The following is an 18895-nucleotide window of genomic DNA, read 5'->3' on the forward strand; positions in this document are numbered from 1 at the left end:
GCCCAGCCTTAGTAACGACATCAACAGAACACCGGCTAATTTGGCTAATAATCTTTATTGAATAACAGTGTAATGTCCTTCGCTCATTTCCCCGGCGCCATCCAGACCCCCGTTCGTCCACAGCTTCAGAGTCGCACAGGACGATTTTTTAAACTCCTACGAACTTCAGAAATTGACAGCTTAATCAGATTTGTTTTAATTGAAACACTGAAACGCCGGGATAAAAATATACGTTTTATGTTGCTTTTTTTACACCTTAATTTTCACGTCATGGGAATGTTATAATAATTGGTAAATCTGTAAATAGAAATAACGCTTTTAAGTCCGCGAATAACATAACTGACGCTATACTCTGATATTACTTTGTCCTGTCTGACAGACTCAAGAGCGTGTCAGATACATGTAACTGGTCTAGCCTCATCCCACACAGGTGCCAAGCATAACGGTAGAGTGTACCAGAAACTCCACCCTCCACCAGATGAGCTAAGCAGTGTTATTAAAGTATGAAATATCTGTTCCATGCAACCATCACATTCTACCATGACGTTTTGAAAATACTCGATTCTGATTGGTCAAAGGTTCACGTTAACTTAGCATGCTGCAATTACCCTCTATGTATATGGTACAGTTAATGTGTAAAATGACTGAAATCTTCAACATTTTGTGAACTGCGTGATTCACATCACGCTTTTAATGTAGTGAAGGTAAATACCACCTGCCGAATACAAGCGGATATTAAAGGGTGATAACCATTCCTTATCAATGTTTCATCCTGTGCTTGGGAATCCGTGTTGAGAAATTGATATATCAGAAACTTAAATTCTAACAGTTACATGGATAGGGCACTCAGTTTATAAACACCCTCCCCAAATCACGGACTTTCCTTTCCAGTAATAAAGACCCGGTAAATACACATATTAATTATATTCTATTTTTATCACGCTAGTTACACTTACACTGTACATTACTAGGTGTATGCAATCCACCACCCTAGTCTTACACAAACTTGAACATAATAAATTAGAATTAAATAGTAAATCGATATGAACAAGAGTCATCAGGCGATGACATCCACCCTGTTCTGGTGCAAATCGGAAATGGAGTTTTATAGCCCATACTACCATTGGATGACTGCAGTTCAGTGAAGAAGAAAAATATGGCTGGCTGTTCAGTATTTTCAATATCCCAACGGTTTTGGAGTTCCGGAAACGAGCACTGCCTTCATTTTAAGTCATTGTCTTCATGAAAACAAATCATGAAAAAAGAAATTATCCCAAAAGGCACAAACATGCAAGAAATAAAATAAATAAAAACATATCCCAATTCATCGAAAGGCCCCAGTTCACAGCTCTACTGATCTGTATAACAAGTTTCACCAAGAAATATTAAACGGTTCAGGGCCCACTTACACAAAGCGATCTTAGTGCTAAGATGATCTTAACTCCCATACTTTAACATAGGCTTACAATAGTCTTAGCGCTAAGATCGCTTTGTGCAAGTGGGCCCAGGAGTTCTTCACCGGAAACGGAAAACGGCCTGCCGACGGACGGACGGACAACCTGATCGCTATTCAAACAAGGGGATAAAAATGACATAAGTATCATTTAACAACAATATATTACGTTTCCTTCACTTCGACAAATAAAAATGATCATGTTTTTGTTGCTGAAATATATTTCTTAAGAATATCACCACGTGGCTTTGGAAAAATTATTCAGTAAAATGTAATAACAGAGAAGGAATCAAGAAGGCGCAGCATGTCTTCTAGAGATTCCCCGGTACAACCTGGTAGATCTCGCCCAAGACTATAATCAATAAATATGTATTGTGCTCAAATCCATGCAGACAATGAAAAACAAAGTTCATTTGTTACAATCATAGTCATTTAATTTCTATGTAATTTTCAATATTTTCACGACATGAAATATTCTCTGTACAGACAATGTGATCTCTATCTGGAACAGCACTCTCACGCTCTAATATACATACACACAGTCGTCGGCACACGTGACTAGATGAACAGCCGAATGAACACAGACTAATCCCTAAGTTACATACAACCGAGTAGCTACATAACAGATGATGCCATGAACGCCAGTCTCCACATCTCCACATAATACTGATATTTCATACAAACAGTGCCCGGCAACAGCGCGCCCTCGTTTATCCATACACCTCAAGTTCGCTGCGAACAAATATTTGTGTTTCGTTCGGAAACCGTTTGTTCGTCAATATAACTGATTATTACACAAGTTCGGATGAACGAGGGTACACTGAACGTGTGGACGAATGCCCACATAATACTGCATGGTCGGTGTCAATATTGTGCAAAGTCGAGACACAATGAGATCACGTGACAGTCTGGATATTTGAATGTGCACACACATCAAAAGTGAATAAATTAGTGAATGTCTTGAAAAACATGGTCATATGACGTTGTGTTTGTAGCACGATATGACTTCAATGTCAAACTTCACTTTGGGAAAAGTGTACGCCTTGGGACCTTCCATGACCTTGGCAGAGCAGGCGGCAGTCTGCCCCTCCCCCACCCCCGGGATCGTCCTGGTCATTCATCAGGCTCTCCTGGGCGTCCCACCCCAGACGAGCGTCTCTGGGGTCATTGATAGCGATAACCCTCCCTTCATTTCCCCCCGAGCAGCGCGGAGATCGGTCCGAGAACTATTTGTCACACAGCACTAGTTTAGTATCTTGCAGACGGTCGTACAGCACCGGTAGCCCCTGTCGTCTGGAGCGGAGTCCTCCTTGTGGGGAATTCTCAGGCGTCAACAACTCGCTGATCAACAGCTCACCGCCCATCCGAAAATCTTTGGCATGACTTCGTAAATCCAACATCTCACGTTTGTCCTTTCAGTGACATCACATCCGGTCTGTGTGTCAACTTCCGGCTCTTCTGAGCCCCTGTTTGTAAAAACTCCGCCTTGTGCTAAACGCCATAGAAATCTGTGCCTTGTAAACAACACACTGAAATTAGTGCTGGTCTATAAATTGGCCAAAATGATGTGCTCTACGTCATCAGTTTTTCAGTTCTGACGCCCACACATGTTGCGGCCATCCTGTCCTTCCTTTTCCTTTCTTCTCCGACGACGGACTTCCGGCATCGCTGTCGCACGAATTACTAGATTCCTAAAAGTAAAAGAGAGAGAGTAAAATTTCAGTTCAATGAAACAAAACAGGCCATTAAGTACAAATAGGACAAATTATAGTGTGGCTTTTGTTGCGCTGTTCTTTTAGTGACGCATTACGAGTAGCGACATCCTGACATGTTTATGTTTGCACGTGCAAGTGACACACAAATTATGTACATTTTTCTCTCTTTTCAAGTCTGTCAGTCAGATGTCTGTCTCTTGAAGGTCATAACCTCGTTCTGAAGCCACACGAGACGCCCCTTCCCCAACGGTATGCCGCTGTAGAGGTGGTGTCAGGCGGGAGACCGACGGGATTTATCGATCTGAGGAATTACAAGGCATCTGCCATGAATTTATTGTAATCGTCATTGCTCCGGTGAATATCTGCAAGTTGCCCGGAATCCGTCTTGTCCTCTAGCCCACCGCGTCTGCTTAACGTCACCGTCTGTCACGGTCCTTGAAGCGCTCGCCATGTGTCATTGATCTGTAATAAACCACGGAACGCCGGGACAGTCCCTCCCATCTCACCTGCCCCTTCCGAGGAGACGCTAATTTTGATGACGTCACAGCACGTGCATGTTAACTGCCGGAAGTGATCAGCTTCACCTCTGAGAGTGGCACCAATATGCTCGGATACAGTTAGTTTATTATTAAAACCCACGGGTCAAGATTCAGGGTTGAGTTCAACTCGAACTATGCACGTGTGGGTTGGGGGATGCTACCTTGCGACCCGTACCCTCCTTACCCCGACCCCCTACCCTCCAAACAAGATGTCGACAAATCTCTCCCTCCCCCTTCAAGACGCATTGATACTTCCTGTTCAATTACAGCGCATCGTGCTACGAAGCCCCGTCAGACAACTAGGCTCCGTGTCAGGTTAGACAATTTATACACATAGAACTAAGTATGTTTAGTTCGAAACCCAACTTTTAAAAATTGCCATGGGAAAACTAATTTTGAATTGGAAACAAGAACATGAACGTCAGATTCTTTCCGAGTCGTAAGTGGTTAGTTCCGCGGATAGTTGAGAACTGCAGAAAAAACATTCCCTCACGCTGTGACCTGTAAATTGAAGACCGCTAGAAAATATGTACATGTAAATATATGTTGAAAGATATGTGAGAGCGAACATGTGAAGCCATGGCGAGATGGCCGCGCTGTAACACGAAGGTCGGGATTCCCAGTGAGGCAGCCTGGGAAGAAATTCCCCTTCTATCTCACCCCTATAGGGGGCCATAGCTCGCCCCAACAGGAGATTCTTGCGTTAATCGTGTTTAGGTAACGAGCCTGGCCGCCCGCGAGTTCCTACATCGGAATAATTGCCTATTGCCATAGTGAAAACGCTGGGAGAAAATTAACATCTAAAGATGTGGAGTTTGTGGGAGCCGGTGATGGGATTCATTTCTAACTGCTTATTAAAATTTGAAACGATTTTATAAATATTTTAACAAGCAATGACGTATTTTGAAATATTGGGGCATCATCCACAGTGAGAGTATTTGGGCGTATTTGTGGGGGTTGATGCAAAATTAGGATCGTGTGACACATGAACATGCATTTTGTTTTTTTTAAAACATGCTAATAGTTGACACGTGTGTGGTCGACTTTACAATATTCTCAAAAAAATGCGACACAGCGACATCAAATCCTTTGTTTCTACATGTAGGTACTGGGAATTAATTGAAATCTTTACTTATTCCGTAAATGAAGTATTTATCGCTATCAACTATCACACATGTACCGTCACGTGATGAGAGCGCTGCAAGTACAGATACACTATTGATATTATTTTCATACATTACACTGATGAGAACATTTCACTATATTATACATGTTTGTATAACTGGAACATCTTTTAGAAAGAAAATCGTTTTTAAAGCGAAGAATACAAATTTTGCATACTTCTTTATATTAAGGCCTTTCAAAGACCTTCTTAATAATGCCTCTTTTTTAACAGAAAACAGTGGTATAAGCCTGTCATGGGTTGGATAACTATCATAGTACTATGGAAGAAAACTGTCACTATCAATAATTGTACAATTATTATGTTCTTGTGAAGGAAACATTAATCTGTATTTATAAAGTCCTTACAAAGAGATTTAAGGACGCATACGCCTGGCCCCATTCCGGTTTTCTTCCCACGTTCATTTTTTGGGGTACCCTTGACAAATCTATATTCAAAATATATATTGTGATGTTATAAAATGTCCTGTAAAGTGAGAAACGGTGCGATCTGTCAATAACTTCAGATCCGTGAAGATCCGGCTAACGAATAGGTCTTCAGAAACCCATGCTTGTCGTAAGCGGCGACGAATCGGGTGGTCAGACTCGCTGACTTAGTTGATGCATATCATCGTATCCCACTGCGTGGATCAATGGTCATGTTGTCAATCACTACATTGTCTGGTTCAGACTCGATTATTAACAGATCGCCGTCACATAGCTGGAATATTGCAGCGTTAAACAACAAACAAACAAATAGTCTTGCCCCATGTTGTCCCCAGTGACATCATGAGACGGTGTCGCTGTACCTCCAAATGTAACTAGTCATTGGTACAATTTTACCAGAAACGTTTACACAAGGCTCGCGTGATTCTAGTCATGTCCCGCGAGGAGTGCGCTGATATAACTGACTGGAGTCACTGGATCCGCCATCATGGACATTGAAATCGGTCAAAACGGAAGAAAACAATAAATAAATATTTAACACATATTTCGACTTTAGAAACAAGACGTAAAAGTTTCGTGAAAAACCGCAAGATAATATACAAAAAGTAACTACCATGGAAATATAAATCAAAGATGATTAATTCAGTTACACTATTTCCTGAATATCATTAAGAGTTTTCAGTGAAATGGGGACACGGTCAAGTATAAAGTATGAGATCTAACAGTAACGAACTTTATACATCATTCAAAATGCTCGTTCTTCTAATTTCTTTGATTCACAGTGAATGAAATTCCTATAGACATATCCGAAATAACGAGTATCAGTTGGAAGTGTTTTGTCGACGGATGCAATAGGAACCTTCAATCAGTCAGAGACACAGCTCCCATTACTAAACAGAAGCAAGGCATATTCCAGACCCCCCTTCCTACCAGCGTGAGGGTGCCTGGACTGTATTCCCGGCACGTGCCCCCCCCCCCCCCCCCCCCCCCCCTCTATACAACAACATCAGCACATCCCTTGACACGAGACCAGCGCGAGGATAGTACTCCGAAGTGTGTGCATTTCGGAAATAAACCCATTTTGACATACTGTGTGATACTTCTTCAATACTAGGAACGCAATGTCAAAAATAAGCCCTGATCAGTTTTCTCGTTAAAATATCAACGAAAATATTTCTGAATAAAATCAAATGCGTATATGTATACCCAAATAAAGCTCAGCCCATTAAACAGGCAATCTGTTCATTGAAATATATAGTCCTTAACGACATCATGCATTTAACCCGCAAACTAGTTTTCTACATTTAGATATAATTCGAACGGTATTTATTTTTAAATGTGTATGGATATAGATTCCGTTTGACGTAATGCTTTCTTAATGGGCGGGTATTACACTGCCCTGTATCTGCAGAACGAGAGCGCCACGCCAAATCTCAAAGCATTCTCATGAATTATTACGCTCTATCGCTCGAAAGAAAATTAAATTCTCTTTACATTTTACTGAGTGCTTGAGTAGCATTTGAGTCCGCGTGGAAGTCTGCGGACCGGGGACAGGAAATGTGATCCTTATTCATCAACTGTGTTTATGTTATTGTGGGGAACTGATACCAATCTGTAGTCTCTTATCGCTTGTCTTTTCCCAAGCTACTTCAGAATTCAACAACTCATTTATAAATAACTGTTTCCTTAGCATATGCTGTATAATAGAGAATTCATAGTATAGGTCCTATAGTAGTTGCCAGTAAATTGCTGGTACGTCGATAACGATAAAGTCGGACAAATCAGGAATTGTCATAAATTTCGATAAAAAATATCGTGGATTATTTTTCCACGTATCCGAATTGGAAGTGTACTTGCCGTGGTAATTCTGGACATCTATCGACGGGATTAAATGTGTCATTTGACAAGATCAGCGAGATTTTGCGCACCGGCTTGAACATCGCTTGTCTTCGAGGCGGTATAAGATTTTTAAATATTTACACAAATTCGGTTTATTATACACATCTATGGAAGCCCGTGCTTTCAAGTGCTAAGCAAGGGGAAAGGGTTACAATATGAACTGGGCTGAACATCCAGTCTGATATCCTTCATATGACGCAAGTATTGAAATACTTTGCTAGGAAAATGTTATCTGTGCTTGAGGTTTGAGGTTTTTTTTTAAAAAACAAAAAACGAACTACTAGGGTCAGTATTGGTTGAATGTTGACAAGTAGCGCTGCAGCAACATATGCATTTATCGCAACAAAACCATCTAATTATATTTTAATGATCGTATAAGCTCTTTGAAATTAAGATATATTATTTATAATTATTTATGATGTAAAAAGTAATTATTCCATATTACTGAAACTTATCTGAATATTATTAACGATAAACTGTGTGTTTTACAAATGAGCTGATTCCAAGTTGGAAAACCCAACAAAATACTTCGTGTTTGAAATATTTAGAGAAAGATATTTCTACGCCCAATTGACGTTTATACTCAGATAACACATATATATATGTTATCAAATCACGTTGGAAACTGCCATTAATTCTTCTGTCTGGATATATTGGGGAGATAGAAATTATTTATTTTATGTTGCTTTCCTTTGAAGTATTGAGATATCTCCGAGTACGTCTGGGAGTCCCCCCCCCCCCCCCCCCCCCCCCCCCCCCCCCCATCTCTATCCTGTGACATATTGATGTCTTTTCTACCCTCCGCTCACAACAAAATATCGGGGGATGTATGTCTCACACTGTCGGCATTGTTCTAATAATACTCGATGTAGTATAAAGTATGTTGATGTTTGAATCTTATATGTAGTGCGGTTTGTATTTACATTTGATTATTTATCGTATAGAATATAGAAATTATATTTGAATCGTATTAGTAGTTGAATTGTTTGAATCGTACTTCATTGTGTTGTATTTGTATATTGTTGAATCATGTACAGTATAGAGTGTTGTATTGTATTGTTTGAATCTTGTACAATGTATACAGTATTGTATTTGAACTGTTTGAATTATATACAAGGTGGTGAAATGTTTAAATATCATACAATGTATTGTATTGTGTTGTATTTGAATTGTTTAAATCGTGTGCAATGTAGTGTTGTGTATTTTATTTGTATTGTTTTAATCTTACACAAGGTCGTGTATTGTGTTTGAATCTAATACAGTGTAGCGAATAGTATTTGAATTGTTTGAAATATACAATATATTATTTTCGGTACTTATATATTTTTTAATCAAGATAAATACATGAACGATTGGTAGGTGATGGCCCTGGGTCCCGTCGTTATAAGGTCGTGAGGCAGTCATTCACAATTAAACCCTCCACAATATCTCTCGTCTAAATTAGCCTAAAATGTTTGTTTCGTTTAAGATTTATCAATTTCAAAGTACCTTGGCGTAACTAGATATAGATATAGCCGATTTCTCTCTCGATGCTGTCATTGCTCCTAGAGTCGGCATATTTTCTTCCCATTAAATTGAAATAAAAATTATCCTGTAATGTCTTGTAGGTCTTGAGGGGCGCTTGACTTAATTCCGCTGCTATCGGAGGCTGAGGGGAATTAACCTGCTACTTGAATCACTTCAATTCTGGGGATGCTGCACTCTGGGTTCCCACTTCCTCCTCACGGCCATAACGATGTCCCCTCCCACACCATCAGCCCCACCCCCAAACCCCAACCCGTTGCTTACCCTACACGCGATTCTCAACCTCTCACAGTTAACACTAACCATCAAAATGGTTTCTATTATGAAAGTTGTTAAATGTTAACAGCCTGAATTAAATACCACAGCAAATGGCGCATTTTCCCCAATGTCACGACAAATGGACATATGCACTAATACAACTTTAACTCGCCGTGACTAAGATTCGCCATACCCGCAATGATTCAAAGCATGGGTATACGTCTAAGAACTGCGATACTCCCGCCAATAGTTTTAAATGTCCTCACATAATATATAATGTCACATATTGTAAAATGAATGTCCACGTGTTTCAGTATGTGTTCCTGTATCTATGCTATCTATGCTATCTATGCATCTGTATTCTATCAGTTGCACACACGCACACAGTTATTCCCTGCTCTCGTGCAGTCACACCTCTATTTCCTACTCTCTTGCACAGTCACACATCTCTTCCCTATTATCGAGCACAGTCACATCTCTTCTCTCTCTCGCTCCTGTCGTCATTCTACAGAAACGGTTGAGGCTCATCATTGTTTAAAATTCAGAAATTTGAACCTAGACTCCCGGCAGCATATGGCCGCTGGTTATGAAATTATGACGGAATGACTGGTTTGCTGGCTGTGCGACGCGTCCGCCAACCTTTTCCCCTGACCAGTCCTCGCGGACGACTTCTCTACAAACCTTGATTCCGCGGATGTCACATTTCCCCGCCTACTTCAATAAGGAAATTACAACCTTGCTGTTTAGAGCGTGTGTTTGCGCGTGCGCGTCGTGCGACTGTGAAAGTTGATCGCTGTTTTGCCAATAAACAACAATAACTGATCATTTCGTGTAATTTCCATGCGCGTGTTACTGTGCATTTAGGCGCAAGTGCACGTGTAGCACTGACGACGGAGGCTAAATTCGTTTGAACAACCGGTTGTGGTTCCTGGAGCCCAGATGCGGGGAGTAGACATGTCGTTGTTTAATCAAATAAACTGGCGATGTTGGGAATTTTATTGATAGCTGACACACAAAACACGCTTGTCTCCTGCTCGATCGCCGTCAGATCCGAGTTTCCCTCCCTCCCCTACACCGCTACAGTGGAGGCTATCGTCGAATTAGCAATTAGCTTTATTAAAACCGATATCCTCTTCACTCGCTCAATTCCACACCGATCAGGGAAATTATTGAGACAAGTTAATTGACAAATAATCAAATTAAATTTGCTGATCATTTTGGATAATAATGTTTGATTCATTAGCTGTTTAAGACAATAGGGCGGCAGGTTGATGGAGTGAAACAATGGCGATATCCGACCCGCCGTGGGGAAATGGAATATATTTAGTGTTCACTTTACAGAGATCAAACATCAATATTACCCCATATCACCAGTGCCTCCTGGGAGGGGAGGGGACTACACAGATAAGAAGATTTAATCCCTGTCAACCACATTCAAAGAACTATCGTATACAGAAATAGGCTGAACCTGTGGCATATGGGCATTTCACCAGAATATTGTATGATTTCATCACAGAAGAAACAACTTAGCATGACATCCATCAGTTCGTGGTATAGAAGCCACAGGCGCGTATATATATCAAGTATGATATTAACTATAGGGGGTATATATTATATTTTGTCTGAGAAGGGTATAAACCGTCGGTGGATATAGATCATATATATTGTCTGAGTAGGGTATTAACTGTAAGGGGATATAGCATATAGTGTCCGAGCAGGGCATTAAATATGTGTGGATAGATCATATATTTGTCTGAGTATGGTATTATCATATATTGCCTGAGAGGATATAAACTGTGTCCCACCAGGAGAAAGGGGACTTTATGGTTCCTAGGATACAATTGTGCTGTGGCGTCATAAGACGTTTGACGTCAACGTATTTCAGTGAAGATAGCCATGTGTGCGGACTGTACAAAAATATCTTCTCTCGCTAGATCGTATTTCAAAACCTTTCTGCATACATGACTACTTTCAATTCATCAGATATCATGTATAAAAACTGCAATTATTACATTTATAAGTCGGAAAATGGGTCCAAATGTTTGAGGCCATGCATCGCTGTAAATATGAATTGAAGTTTGTGAAATTTTTTATTATGTTCCGAAGAGACTGTGGTATTAAAATATAATGAGAATCCAAAAGGTCCCTTATCTCATGGTTAGTCACCATTGTTGCTTAGTAAACATATTACATACTGCCCGAGTTGGGTTTAAGTGTTAGAGGGTGTATATAGTATTTGTTGCAATTGTTACGTTGATTTCTTGGAGGGAAATATTATAGATTACCAACTTTTTTGTGTTACAGCCTCGGTGACGCCTGTGTTGTTACTGACGTCGCGCCGGCTCTGTGTCCCTATTCAAGATGGAAATACTTGTAATCGCTAAAGAACATGTAAACAGAAGCATTACAACCGATATTGATGGCACCAATGTTTAACACAGTTTGGTGCCATTGTTCTACAAGAGTTATGTTGAACGTGTCACGTGTTTCATGTATTAGGTACAGTGTTGGGGACTGATATCTTACATACTAGTTACTTATATTAAATATATATGATATCTATAGTTAACTACCAAACTACACTATGATATAAACAGGTGGTAGCAGCCTCGATTTCACGTATATCGCTACAACATAAGAGTGATGTTATACGAAATAAGACATTGGTTAGTGATACTTGCTAACAGTTGGAATTACGGGGTAAAAGTATTTCCATGTTATTTTCTTCTGAGAGTTAAGATTGACGATTCCGACGGGGTGACAAGTGGAGAAGGAAGTAAGAAATTGGGTGAGACTTTTTAACAAATCTTGACCGGCGCTACGTGCGAGAAATCAGGAGTTTTAGCCAAGTTTTGTGTGATTTGGTGACAGCTGAAAGCGATCGACCACTCGAGATGACTGACATCTCGTGGAAACACGAGACTTGCCTCAAATCACGCTATACTTACGCTAAATATCACCCACGTAGCCCTCAAAATAAAACCCCTGAATAAATAAACTATGCTTGTTAGATATCGCAATGGTCTGATTGAGCTCGACGTTTTGACGGGTCGGTCTCCCTCGCGCACCTGAACAAGTCAAGACGTTTGGTCTGGAATCCGCACATTAGACTTGGGGAAAAATACACAGTGGATATGAACCTCATGACGACCGGGTCGCTACCGTTACAGTTTATACAGACAATCACGGACGATTATTTTTTCTAGAAACCTAATTATAAAAAGGAAATGCTAAATGGTACCCCGTGGGATGGTAGAGTGAGTACTTTACACAGGACTTCACCGTCATCAATACACGTTTTATTTGATCACGAATTAAATATGAAATAATATCCCTATCTGCGATGTGTTAAAGGAGGCGTATAAAGGTTGTTTGGTTTTAATTGGTAAATTGCGTTATCCTTAATATTCCATTGACCGCTGATCGTGGCACAAAAGTTCTCCACCAACTAGTGTCAGTAGTCCGAGCTTATTCAAATATTTCAACTCATTTCATGTAAATTTATTCAATAAAAAAGTTTCGCTATCTGGTGTCAATAAAATGAAAGAAAAACATCAAGTTACGTTAATATCCCCTCTGACCCCCGCTCTGACAAATATTTAAATTTGATCTACGTGATACTGCACTTACAGTGATAGAACGTCTCCACAATTGATACGAAACGGTGGCTTGAAATCTGGTGTATGTCAAAGCGGTATAGAATACGTGTATGGTATTTGTCATGTCGAAATACTATTTCTTGGCAACTGCTTGCATGTCATTGACAGATTCTAAAAGCGTCTGACGTCATGATATATTTAATCCTTTCAGATTTCTTGTAATGTAGTCCGTCACATTTCTAGAATGGCAGTTCACGTGTATGTAAACCAATGACCGTCCCTGTTTACCTAGCACAAAACTAAACAGACGGGAGAAATAAAAATGTTTTGATGGATAATCAGCATCCAGACACCATGTGTATACAAACATGAAAGAACGTTTTCGACATTGATGTAATTTGTGTCTTGTCATGATATATTAATATTAATCAAACGCGTTGTAATATCTCATTGATGCTCTCTTGTGATACGAAAAACATCACAGTAACGAATATCACTGTAAAGGCTAACCAACAGTTCTCCAATATAGTTTTTCAGCAAATATCAATCACTTAAATTTTTGAGGCCTCCCTTTTAAGAATGAATATATTTGAAGTTTCTGTTTCTCGGGCGTCCGCGTCCCGGTTGATTCAGATCGACAATTGCCGCATCCCTATCATCCTATTTATCTCGTTCACTTTGACAAAAGTCCCTGGTGGTTTCTCGTTAATTAAATTAAAACCACGCGGTGTGATTGTGTTTCTAATTATCGTGATTAGCGTTAGATAAATACACGGAAATAAGCGAAATTAGCGAGCGTCTTTGTGGGAAGGTGTAAAACGGCGGTCGACGTTGACACTTCACGGACAACGACACCGCCGACTTGAGGATTTGATCTGGGCGAAATACTTGCTCCAGTTGGTATATGATCTGATATAAAGAGGAGATTATGGAGATTCGAATGGACACATCTGTTAAAGTCGCGGTCATTTATAAAATACATTTCAAACGTATAACAGCGACAAATTGCTGGGCACACAATACCGAACACAACTCCAGTTCTTTAAGATTTGCTGATATCGTATCTTTAGTATCTAATGTTAATGTCTTTTAAGAAATTTTTGATTATATGGGTGAAGTTCTTGGGGAAACACGAGTTTAGTTATTATATTATTCTATCATGATATTATTATATTATTATCATACTTTGTATATCCTTCGCAAATTTAATAAACTTTACATTTTCGGACCAACAATGAATTGAATCTAAATGAGTCTTCAGCGTCGCGTTTGTATTTCCCTATTTAAATGACTTCCAGGGTTTTAACTCCACCAGTGGAGATAAAGCTAACACGTTACAATATTTGCACGTGATAGTATGTTTACAAAAAAAATATGAACACGTAAATCTGATGAAATGTCGCTCAAATTGATAGAAACTATCATTGTGATGATAACGGCCGCCGTAATGACCAGATGTACATGGAGGCAGGTCGGGCTATTTGTGTCTGTCAAAAATGATACCCACGCTAGCGATGTTATTATGATAGAAAACTAACGGCGAGGACAGTAAATGTTTCTCAAGCCTACAAGCCGCGTGTCTGTCCTGGTCCTGTCTCAGCAGGCTATAGACGCTAGATTCACCGAGCGAAAACGTAGCAAATCATCCCTCCCTCCAGGCGGCCCCTACTTGGTTCTTAGTTCCAACGTCTTAACTTGAAAACGTTGTAAAGTGATAGGTGACGACCCACAGTCAACGGGTATCTGCTTTAAAGGAGGAAATTAGTCGAAGACAAAATAGCGTTTCTCTTGGAATTGGCAATCATGTCCTAAACCGGCGTTGCTCTGTTTTAATTTAGTAACCCATAAAAAAAAAAATCATAAAAATAAAATGATACCGTTACAATTGGAACTGCGTCCTATCCTAAAACAGCAGCTTTAACTTGTGTAGTCTTGTTTCAAATACAGTGTAATATCATTTAAGAACTGAGCACTGATGATTTAATACTTTGTGTAACAGTTATAATAGTTTGAAAATATTTTCTGTCAAAATAAATTAATAGGGACACGAAATGTGCAATCCTATTAATTCTATTTGCAAATATTATTTTTAGAAATTCGTAGCTTGACGGATAATTTTAACAAACGAACGCGTTCTTAAACAAAATAAATGTTTTGTTTTCCAAGCCTACTTTTGAATAATTGTACGAATAATGCGTATTTGTAGAGAATTTATCTATGCCTGTAGTTACAAAAATATAAGTCATATGGTTTCGTGTGTGACCTTGAAATACGTTTCTGACTGAGGGAGGTATAGTTTAGGCCGTTCCTGAATTGAAAGAGACAAATGAGCCGACTTAACAATGTTGGGTCAGTTCTAGGGGCAGACCTTTGTTTTTCTGGCAGCTTTAATTACAGTTTGATAACCCCCTCCACCCCGGCCGCTAACCCTCCCCACTGCCTGAGAAGCGGGGAGGTCCCCCTTCTTTGACAACGCCGGTGTAGGCATTAAAAAGATGTTAAAATTTGGCGGCGGAATCGGAGAAAGAAATATTATCTGATATTGCCGTGGATGCCAGCCATTTGCAGAAAGCTACGATAAGGACTACATTACCGTGGAACCTTACTTCACATGGCTGGCAATATTCTGGGCTAAAACTGCAGAATTTTATTTTGTTTGCAAAACCCAACAGGATGGAATAATTTATATACAGAATACTATGCCATTAACTCAGGCAACAGAAACGGAAATGAGCATTTCTCTGTAAATGTTCATATTTTTCTATAAATTGTTGATTAAAAAATACAATACTTTAGCTTTGTATAATTTTTTAACCTGTGATAACGACCACACAACAAGCACACGTCTCCATCACACCCCCATTTAACGCCGCCGAGGGTAAGACTCAATCAAGCTGATACACCCCCATTTTGTTGGGGTATTATCGGTAAGTGTGGTACTCGTATTGAGGTAGACTTTAAGCCTGCATGTAAAATATAAACAAGATTTAAATGACTACCTGAACTTCTTTCCTTTTCTTTTCTTCTTCTGTTTTTGTCTGTCTATCTGTCTTTTTTGTGAGCTCTGCTTTGAATCCGGCTTCTGTCAGTTTGGGGTCGTCTTTGGCTAATACGTCCATGAGATAAGCAATGTAACTTGTTGCCAAACGCAGTGTCTTAATCTTGGAGAGTTTAGTGTCTGATGGAACATTGGGTATACACCCCCGTAGCGACGCGAAGGCGTTGTTGATGCTCTGGGTCCGTCGTCGTTCCTTCTTGTTGGCCGTGATGCGGCGTTTGACGCACCTGATGCCGTTCTCATAGTAGACAACATGGGTGGCGGGGTCTATCGGGGGTGAGCCTGGCCCCATGCCATAAGCATCGGGGGACACGGGCATCTCCTGGGCACCCAGCATCCAGTTCTGGAAGTACCCCGCATCAGTGTGGGGGTCGGGGTAGCGGACCTGGGGGTACTGGTAGAACTCGTGCCCGAGGGGGCCGGGGTGCGGGTAGCCCTGGGAGTAAGCTCCAACACTGAGACTCATGATGTCTGACAGCTGTGACAAGGGAAGAATATTCACACGGTGCTCGGAGATATTGGATCCGATCCAAGATTCCAACAGAAAAAGATTTTACACGACTCGAAATCACAACTCGCAGCTACTGTAGATGTGACTGTAGTAGTGTATGTCTCAATGAAGCTGCCTGCTTTTAAATGCACTCAGTTCCATATGTAAGCGATACCCGTGGAGGGAATCTTATCAAAGCCAACTCCATGACGTCAGGTTGATTCGGCCAATCAGCGACGTCGTTCTTCTGGCAAGTTTCATTAATGAAACCAAGCACCGCCCCTTTCCCCGAGCTCCGCCCACTTGTCAGCTGATGGCGTCCGCGAGCAAATTGAGATCGCAGCGGCTCGCTGGTTCCAGAATCTGGTTGCTAATGGCAGCGGAGTGACAGGCAGTAAACATCGTAAACCCCTGCACACGCGGCCGGGTGGGGAGGGGCTGTGGACGGGTGGGTGTGGATTACTTCACGATACACACACAGTGATGCTAGATGATGACAATACGCCTGCGTTGGAAGATGATCTGATGCCAATCGACAGTCACATTTCATGTATTCTTGCATTACCATAACAAACTACTTTGTTGTCAACCTTATACGTCAGATTTTTTTTCTTTGAATGACAAGTGCCAACCAAAATAGTGAATTGAAAAGTTACATTACTGAACCTTTTAATTTTAACGCTTTTACAGCGCGCCGTTTCCCGTGGTTTTCTATGTCTCTAATTGTTTAAATGAAGATAATTCTTAAACCCCAAGCCTACTCCGTCACCTTACACAACAGTGCTAGATCATCTCTCACTAGATACTAGATTTGTCAAACTGATAACACACAACTGCAGGATATTTTATTTCTTGGTGTTTGAAGTGCTTTGTGTTGTAGCTAGTTAGATCTCTGCATCAAGTCATACTCACTTACCTGTGTTATTCTCCAGATCTGTGGGAGTGTTGTGTTGTGACGTTCAACACTTTAAAAGCGTTGTTTGGCGCATGCGAAACATTTCGGCGACATTTGATATCCCTTGTTAAACTAAAGTATTGTGCGTAGTTGGTATTCATACCACCAGTTACAGTGTTATTTACATAATATTTTGAGGTCTTCCAAAAAGACTCGTACGACCAAAGAAGAAGGGATATTTACACCAATACACTTGGAACTCCTCCACGCGTTACGGGTATTCTAAAAAAAGTCTCCACAACATCAAAGGGGACCAAGAACAAACAGCATGGTTGCGCAAGTTTAAAAAAAGAGACACAGTCCGCAAAAATCAAGAACACCTTCTGAAAAAGTTGATCCTGTTAGTAAAGTAAGTTCCTTATATCTGCAACACGACGACATTTTACGATGCTGAGTGAATGAATGTTGTTGGGAGCCGCATCAACGGTATTTCAGCTATACGTGACTTCTTCAAATTAGTCTCATAGAACTGAATTATGTTTCGACACGTTACATTTTATTTGTCCAGGGGACGCAAAGATAAAACGAATCTATAAAAACCTGCATTAAGGGACAAAGTATTTGATGTAGTGATCACGTGGCATACCCAGTCACGTTCATTGTAGCAGGGGGAATATGACGTGTTCACAGATTGTATTTAATATGGAGCGTTGATTAATATACACCGCCCCTCGTCAAATTAAACCATGCTGTGATGTTGCTGTATCAACTCAGACACCCGGTGGCGTGGAGGCGCAACACGCTTCACATTTACCTCCACTGCTTGACCACAAATGTTCAGGTCAGTGGGACGATATAAAGAACAAATGAATAAAAGTGACCTACCAGGGTCCCGCAAAACATTTGTAAAAATTCATTTATCAATATGTACTTCTGTTTGCGCATGTGAAACCTTCACTTTTATTATATCTGTATTTTCATATATCTTTAAGTGGCATTTTGAAGTTTGTACAAGTGAAGACCTGATAGACTTCAACTTTTCTTTATTCTTTTCAATCCATATACCAGTATTGTAGACGGTATTATTCCAAAGGAAATTCATATTGCACAGATAGATAGCACTAAAATATGAAAAAACGAAACCATAAGATCTTATAATATGTATATAAGAAAATAAGACATTTACTAATATAATCACACGTAAAAACATTTACGAATTGAACATTGTAGAAACTGATATTCAGAATGAAGTATCTTATTTCGTATCTTACGACAATTTGCTGTTCATAAATTTCGCCGTTGTGTTGAAATTGTGTACCTGAGGTTTTCCTTGCTGTATTCAACGTAAACTCTATTTCATATTCAACATAAACTCTATTTCATATTCAACGGAAACTCTATTTCATATTCAACGGAAACTCTATTTCATATTCAACGTAAACTCTATTTCATATTCAACGTAAACTCTATTTCATATTCAACGTAAACTCTATTTCATATTCAACGGAAACTCTATTTCATATTCAACGTAAACTCTATTTCATATTCAACGGAAACTTATACATTCATTCTTCAAGACAAGACCCGCATACATCGCTACCAGCCTAGTCTGAGGTCTGACCGAAGTGGTAAACGTCTGGGACCTGCATCACTTCGGGCTTTCCCCCCACATCAAGCTGACACGCCGCGATATAACTGGAATACTGTTAAAAGCGGCGTTGAACACAACTCACTCACTCATGTTCACATTATGTTATATCATGTTATGAATGATTGTTTCGGTTTGTATAAAGTATTAATATGAAACATCTACATATGATGTGAGGAGACAATTAATGTACAGATAGCATTCGGTTA

General features: G+C 40.0%; 1 protein-coding gene across 1 annotated transcript; it reads right to left on the minus strand.

Annotated features, from left to right (window-relative positions):
* Positions 1 to 1939: 1939 nt before the first annotated feature.
* On the minus strand, positions 1940 to 16262 carry LOC139450152 (heart- and neural crest derivatives-expressed protein 2-like). The gene is made up of 2 exons (XM_071231820.1): positions 15595 to 16262; positions 1940 to 3144 (listed from the first exon to the last, which is right to left on the minus strand). The coding sequence occupies exons 1-2, from the start codon at positions 16117 to 16119 to the stop codon at positions 3034 to 3036; spliced, it is 636 nt and encodes a 211-aa protein (XP_071087921.1). The 5' UTR covers positions 16120 to 16262; the 3' UTR covers positions 1940 to 3033.
* Positions 16263 to 18895: the final 2633 nt, after the last annotated feature.

The sequence above is a fragment of the Haliotis cracherodii genome, unplaced genomic scaffold (genome assembly GCF_022045235.1).
Source record: "Haliotis cracherodii isolate W230 unplaced genomic scaffold, xgHalCrac1.p SCAF_8, whole genome shotgun sequence".
Classification (NCBI taxonomy): domain Eukaryota; kingdom Metazoa; phylum Mollusca; class Gastropoda; order Lepetellida; family Haliotidae; genus Haliotis; species Haliotis cracherodii.